Below are 7,298 nucleotides of genomic sequence, written 5' to 3' on the forward strand. Positions count from 1 at the left end.
GTCTGCCCCTAACGTGCTTCCTGTCTGTGCAGGTATGAGCCTGGCATCTGCAGATTCCAGTCTTGGGACCCCCAAGAGCACAGGGCACCAGGGACACAGCAGAAATGGGACCCGGTGCCTATGTGGCAGGACCCTGTGGTTTGCAGGGCACAGACTAGAGCAAAGCTCAGAGGGAAGCCCTGGGCAGGAGGGGAGTGGCTGGGGGCCCATCAGGGGAGGGATCTGGGGATGGCCTCCTGGAGGAGGTGCCCTCAAGTCTCAAGAAACCAGTAGAAATTTGCCCACAGAGGGTGGAAGGGCACTGGCGCATAGGGAACAGCATGGCAAAAGCCTCAGGAAAGGAAGTGGCCATAGCTGATGTTGAGGGCCAACGGATGTGGCCATAGCTCGGTGTTGAGGGCAGAGGTTAAGTCTCAGGGTGAATAGGGGCTCTCGGGCGTCCCTGGGGTGGGTGCTGTGAGAGAGTCCAGCATGGGGGATAATGGGCTTGGGGGTCAGAAGCAGGGGGACCAGTGAGCAGGCTGTTGCAGCCGTCCCTCGGGGCCAGAGACAAGGGTGATGTGGGCAGTGAAGGTAGAGGAGAAGGCTGGAGTCAAACCACCCTCAGGGCATCTGAGGATGGACAAGAGCTGGGTCGCGTACACCCTTGGGGGTGGCCCCGGGGGCCGGGGTTTCCCATCCACCGTCCGCCACAGAGACCCGGGTGGAGCCTTCGAGAAAACATACCCCCTTTCTGGAAAGCAAGAGATGTGTGCGGAAACTCCCCAGTGGGGTCGTCACCTCCTGGGCTGCATGAGGATCTGTCCCTGAATGTCCACTCGTTATTGCAAGAGTTAACCAACGAGCCCCCTGCAGCCCCCTGCTCATCAGCCTCGGGACTCTGGCACTGGGCCGCAGGGTGGCCCCTCTTGCCCCTCAGCCTCGGTGGCAACGCTGACATCATCTGGTCCTGGTCCCCAGCTCTGTCCTCCAGCACGGGCCTTCTAAAGCCCCTAACACGGGCACTCCACGGGCTGGGCCCCGGGAGCCCCCTGGACTGGCTGGCGTCCCTCGGTCTCCAGTGGGCTCCCTGGGGCCTGATGTAGGGGGCCTGCCTTTCCGCAGGAGAACCGCTCTGGGTCTCTGACCTGTTGCCCACTGTCCCCTTCCCGTGGCCTGGTCTCAGTTCTGAACTGCAGCTCGAGGGAGGGCACTCGGGTGATGGCCTGGCCTGGCCCAGGGTCCCACGCTGGACTGTCACCTGTTGGCTGCGGTGGCCAGACGCCTGGATTCCGAGGGCTGCCACTGGCCCGCACGCCAGCTCTGAGGGCAGCTCTGTGACAAGCCCCGTGGGCTTGGGTTCCAGTGACGAAGTCACCAGCCCACTCCCCGTTCTCACACGGGGGGATCCGTGCTACGCGGGAGAGGCCTCACGGGTCACAACCTGGGGCGAAGTTCGAGCCAACCCGGCCGTCGTCGGGTCGAACTGATGTGTGAGGAGAGGGGCTTCTCCTGGAAGGTGGGAGCGGGAAGGCCTCTCCCCACACAGCGCGGCCCTGCACCTCCCCACGAGCCATGTCTTTGTCTCTACAAGCAGCGGGTTTGTTCCCATGGATTAAGGTTATATAGGCAGAGTTAGGGAACAGAAGAGCGTAGAGCCAGACTGCCTTCCCCTCCAGAGATGCCACAGACCTCCAGAAAAGGCTGAACTGCCTGGCTGCGCCCCTCCCCCAGGCACAGCTACAGAGAGGCCCCTCCGCCCGCGCGGCCCTGTCCCGGGTCAGGTGGAGAGTGGGGGTGGGCGAGGCGGCCTGCTGCTTTCCTAGGACTCCCCCCGGGGGGAGTTGGGAAGGCCTGTGACCCTTCTGCTGCATTCACTCACTCATACCCGCAGATACCCCTAGAGCACCCACGGGGTGCTCTGAACTTGCACGTGCCGCAGTGAACAAGAGAAGCTTCTGGCCCTTCCTTCCCTACGGTTCGCAGAGCATCTGTGGCCTTTTCCCCGAGCACCAGGCCAGGGTGCTCGGCTTGGCCCCGTTGTGTTTGCGGCTGAGGGTTGGCATTTGCTGCCCCGATGAGGCCAAGCCAGGCCCTGGGGCTCAGACAAGACACACCTGCCCCAGGAGCCCCCACCGAGTGGTAGAGACAGGCCCCCCCCCCCCCCCGACGCTTGCCCGCGGTGGCTAGCGCCGTGAGGCGTTCCCCGCCTGCCCCTCTGGCTCCCGACCGCCAGGGGCTGGCTCGACGGCCGCCGTGCCCTCTGGCTTGAGGCCAGCTTTAACCAGTGGGGACACCAGAAGGAGGTCTGAGGGCAGCAGAGAGAGACAGGGTATTTGTCCCACCTCCCTCCTTGTCCTCTGAGCCAACTGTGTCCCTGTGGGCACAACTCTAGTCAGCCACCTCTCTCTGTCTCTGTCAGCCTTCCTCCCCTCACCCCTCAGGCCTGGGGGGATGTTGCAGCCCCAGGGCTCGGCACTTTCCCTGTGGTTCCCTTAGAACCTTCCAGAACATTTGTGCATAACCTCTTTATGGAGCTCCTCTCCAGTCACCCACTTGGCATGTGCCCTCTGTCCTCTGCTGGGGTCCAGGTGACCCCCGCCTGGGTCTGCCTGGACACCCCAGGAACATCGCAGAAGAACCGCTTTCTGGAAGAGGTTTTCCACCCCCACGGCCCCCAAGCACCCTCCCCCGCCCACTGATCTCACAACACAAGGTCTGACAAAGCAGTTTGGGTGGCAGGGGGAGGGGACACCAGAGGGTGGCCCTGCGGATTGTGGACTCTGGCTCAAAGCCTCGCCTCGTGGGTGCAGGCCGTTTCCAGGAACCGCACGTGCAGGGCAGGCAGGGGAGGCCCCGAAGCCGCTCGTGGGTGGGAACCCAAAACCTCTACTTCCCTCCAAGACTCGCCAGGCGCCGAGAACCCGAGGTCCTTCCTGGGAAGGATCGGAACTCCGAGGGGCTGCCTTCTCAGTGGGAAAGGAGACAGACAGTTGTCGGCCCAGCCCCTGCCCTCTGCCGGGGAGATCGCTCCCCTCGGGCAGGTCCAGGAGCCAGGCCACTGTGAGGCCTCCCCACCACACACCCCGCCCCACCCTCTAGAAGGGGCTGACATTGAGAGATGGCCCACCGGCTCTGGTAGAGATGCTGCGGGGAGGGAGGCCCCGCGTCTACTCTCCTCGTGTGTGTTTAGCAGCCCACGTTCTCCCATGGAAGGGGACATGTCATTTTCAGCCTGTGACTCAGCACCATCCAGGGCCCCCGAACCCCCCCTCCCCCGCCGCCCCCCGGGAGCGTCTGACCTCCCACAGCCCAGGTGCCTGATACGAGAACGTCTCCCGGTCTGTCCAGGGGACGTCTGCCTCCGGCATCTCCTGCTCGTCTGCATTGTTCCCCTGACTTGGGCGATCTTGAAGACATGGCCTATGTGCATAACCCTTGTAAACTAGGGGTCCACGGGGCTCTGTCTCGGAGCAGTGACACCCCGAGAAACACGCTCAGCTTCCCAAGGGAGGAAAGGAGTTCCAATCTGTACGCACCCTCCTGAAGAACGTTGAAGGGGCCCTCATTTCCTGGAATGCCCTCCCTCCCCATTTTGCCCCCCTCTCCCTGCCTGGCTCCCTGCCTGGCTGCTCCAGGGCCTCTCCTGAGCCAAACCCCAAAACCCCTTCTCTAGGCCTAGGCCCCATAGCTGGCATCCTGGCTCTCCCAGCTCTTACCATGCAGACTGACATGGCCTTTCTCCCATGCCCCAGGAACCCCTTCTTCTTGGGGGAGGTGGGGGGGGGGAAAACGCAGTGGATCACGAATGTCAGATTCTCTAGCAGGACAGGGAAGTGCATGAACATCCGCACAGCACCCGTGTGCAAAGAGCATTTAGTCTTCACCCAGCTACTCACAACAGGAGGGTGCTGGGTGCCCGCGGTGAAGGGTGCGGCGGGTGGGGTCGGGGCCAGCCCTGGGTCGGCCTTGGAGCCTGCATTTGGGCCGGCGGCTTCTGTGTTGATTTGCCCTCGGCTTTCCCTCTGCTGGTGCCTAGTCTCTCTGGAAGGCCAGGCCTCTCCTGGAGGCAAGGGAGAGTACAGGAGAATTTTCTCCGTGGTGTCTGGGGTAGAGCATTAAGGGGTCTCAGGGGAGCCCGCGTGTGGATGGCAGCTGAGCTGTGAGGGAGGACCAGAGCCCAAGAGGAGGGAAGGTGGGGACCGGACCGTCCCTTCCCCTGGGGGAGGGGGTGGCCCTGCAGCCCCGGGTTTGTCCCCGGGGGCGTGGCACATTTCCACTGGCCTCCTCCCCGCCTGACGTCTCTCCTCCTCCCGCCAGCGTCATCATGACAGGGGCCTACAACAACTTCTTCCGCATGTTTGACCGGAACACCAAGCGCGATGTGACCCTGGAGGCGTCGAGGGAGAGCAGCAAGCCCCGGGCCGTGCTCAAGCCGCGGCGCGTGTGCGTGGGCGGCAAGCGCAGGCGGGACGACATCAGCGTGGACAGCCTGGACTTCACCAAGAAGATCCTGCACACGGCCTGGCACCCGGCCGAGAACATCATCGCCATCGCGGCCACCAACAACCTGTACATCTTCCAGGACAAGGTGAACTCCGAGATGCACTAGGTGCGCGTGGAGCCCCGTCCTGGACACGAGCAGCGCAGCCCGGAGCGGCCCTGTCCCTCCGTCCCAGGCGGCCTCTGCTGGTCACACTCTCTGTTTGGAAACAGGAGTCAGGAGGGCTCATAGCCACAGACCGTGAAATGGACGTGATCGTGGCCTTGGGGTCCAGGCCCTTCATTCCCGTACTTAACCGTGAGCTGCCTGTTCCACGATTAGGACTTAGACATCTCCGGGTTCATGCTTCTCTTCTTCCAGCAGCAACTTTCAGGGGAAGTGGGCATCCTGGGCACCCCCCTCCCCCGGGCCCTAGATCAGGGCTCTGGGGACAGAGGACAGACTCAAGCCAGCCAGGGATTCTTTTGGTTATCAATGGAGCAATTTCCACTGTCTCAGAGCCGAGGGTCTTCCCTTGGCCTTTTGGATCGTGAATTCATGCTGAGAATTGGCAGGTGCAAGCTCCTCTTTTAGGGTCTTTTAGTGTCTTTCAATACCCCAGGTCCGGCGTTTCCTGAGAGGAAAGGGGGCACTGAAACCCGCCTGTGTGTGTGTGCTTGTTCTTCTCACCGTGTACCCAGCCTTTGCTGAGCGTGGGCCAGGGGCCAGGCACGGTGCTCGGCCCGTTAGGCGCGTGGATTCAGTCCCCACTCCGCGGGGCTCTCCTGTCCTGCTTCACGGTCACTGGGCACCTCGTGGGAGCTCACATGGGCCCTGTCCGTGACCCTGTAAGGTGGGTGTCCGTTCACTTACTCCATAAACACCAGCCCCTCACTGAGTGCCAGGCTCTGTGCCAGGCGCCAGGGACGAAAGGTGAATAATTATCATCCCCACTATACACACGAGGCAACGGGCCCCGACAGAACGAACAGTTTGTCCAAGGCACGCAGCGACCAAGTGGTGGAGTCAGGAATCCCGAGCACTGGGCGCTTTCCGATCCACCACGTTGGCGGCTCGTGTTAAAGCAGTGTTCTTGCCTGGAAGGTTCTGGAAACACCTCTTCATCTTAGGAGGTGGGCGATGACGAGGGTCCGGGGCGACCCGAGCCGCAGCACGGAGAATGGAGAAGACCCCGGTGGTGCCAAGCTCTGTGTGGTGACTTCAGACCCCCACCCTCTTGGGGGCGCCTCGCTGCACCCACATCTGTACCCCAGCCCCTTGTTTAGGTGCACTGAGCTGCCTCCAGGAGGAAATTGCATGTTATGACCATTTCAAGATACATTTTCTTTAACGACCTGGCCTCGGAGGACTCTTTCCTGAGGGCCTCAGAGAATGCCTGTCTCTGCAGCACCTGCTCCTGCCACGTGGTCATGGAGACCGTCTCGCCCATCCCCCTACTCATCTTCTCTGCCTACGATTACAGCGAACCACTGGCTGTGCGTGGGATTCAGAGAACAGAGTGCAGAGGCCGAAGCCAACATTTTTTTTTTTTTTACAAGAAGTAACCCAACCCAGGAAACAGACCCACCCGAGATTTTTCTCAGTGGATAATGGTATACTTTCGTGTGTGTCAAAGCACAAAACGCATGTGCATTCACTTCTGGCCATATGATATTTACACAAGGAAATGAGTCCATTGTTTCGTTTTGGGTTTGTTTTTTAAATCAACATGAATGAAGAATGTTTGTTTATATATCACTGTAAAATCCAGGTGACCTGGACAGTATTATATGTACATATCTATTCTAATTAAAATTAACAATCACAGGATTGGATTCCTTTCTTCCCCCCCTTTGTAAAGAGGTTCAAGAATGTGGTACCTTGTATAGAAAACTTGTTGAAGCCAAAATCCAGCTCTGAGGGCCTTACACAATTACGCGGATATTTGGCACAATCCGTTTCCCTTTGTGATTCAGATGCTAAGAGGAGACTTGCTTTTGCAGCTGGAGGTTACTGTCAGATCGTAGATTTCACATTTACCGTCTACAGAGTAACAACCCTTAACACTACATTCAAAGGGAGGTCTTAATACAGTTCCTGGTTCTTTACTCCTGTTTTAAACTTTGGATACCAAGCCAAAAAGGAAAAGAAAGAAAGAAAATGATCTTAGAGGAAAAGCATGTCTTCAGATTCCTGGAAAATCGTGATATCCAAAGCAAGTTGTGAATAATGACACATGTTGGGGGTGGGGGGCAAGACTAGATGTATGTGGCAGACGGGCCAGTAAAATAGTCACAAACTCTGCTTCTTACTGTTTAAATTTTCTGCTCTTCTTGAATGTATGAGCGTTCACATAGTCATTGTGAAGTTGTTGGGTTGTTCTGTTTTTATTCTAATACTCTGAGGACTGAGCTCCCGGTGGCGTTGGGTATTGTGGTGGTAGGTAGACAGACCTGATCACTTTGGATTCCATAGCTCATGGGTGCATTCTGGTTTTCTTCGGTATCTCAGATTATTCAACTGTTGAATAAAATTATAAATATGTTAATACCAGCTTTTTCCAATAAAATAACAAATGTTACATCGAACATGAGACTCAGAATGCCGTTTGTTTCTAATGAGGCCAAGCCCAGGGCGGTGGGTGCTGGTTCACCTCAAGGCTCTGTGACCTCTAGCTCTTAATGAAGTTTTTAACCTTTATGAGCTCTGATTTCATCACTGGAGAAGTGGAGCTAACCTTGTGAATCGGATAGCACCTGCAAAGCATAGTGTCTGGCACATAAGCTCTCAATAACTGATGGTTGTTTTGCCCTTTGTTTTGTTTTGAAGCAGGTGC

At 58.2% G+C, this 7,298-nt stretch overlaps 1 protein-coding gene across 2 annotated transcripts in view; it reads left to right on the top strand.

Annotated features, from left to right (window-relative positions):
• PPP2R2C (protein phosphatase 2 regulatory subunit Bgamma) overlaps positions 1–7,044 on the top strand; it is a 134,075-nt gene extending 127,031 nt beyond the window's left edge. For both annotated transcript variants that reach the window (XM_025887754.2, XM_073891396.1), the window contains exon 9: positions 4,300–7,044. In XM_025887754.2, coding sequence (XP_025743539.1) covers positions 4,300–4,591 — 292 coding nt within the window. In that variant the 3' untranslated portion in view covers positions 4,592–7,044. The remainder of the gene's footprint in view (positions 1–4,299) is intronic.
• Positions 7,045–7,298: the final 254 nt, after the last annotated feature.

The sequence above is a fragment of the Callorhinus ursinus genome, unplaced genomic scaffold (genome assembly GCF_003265705.2).
Source record: "Callorhinus ursinus isolate GAN/ISIS: 27379988/994484 unplaced genomic scaffold, GSC_fseal_2.0 scaffold4, whole genome shotgun sequence".
NCBI classification, from domain to species: domain Eukaryota; kingdom Metazoa; phylum Chordata; class Mammalia; order Carnivora; family Otariidae; genus Callorhinus; species Callorhinus ursinus.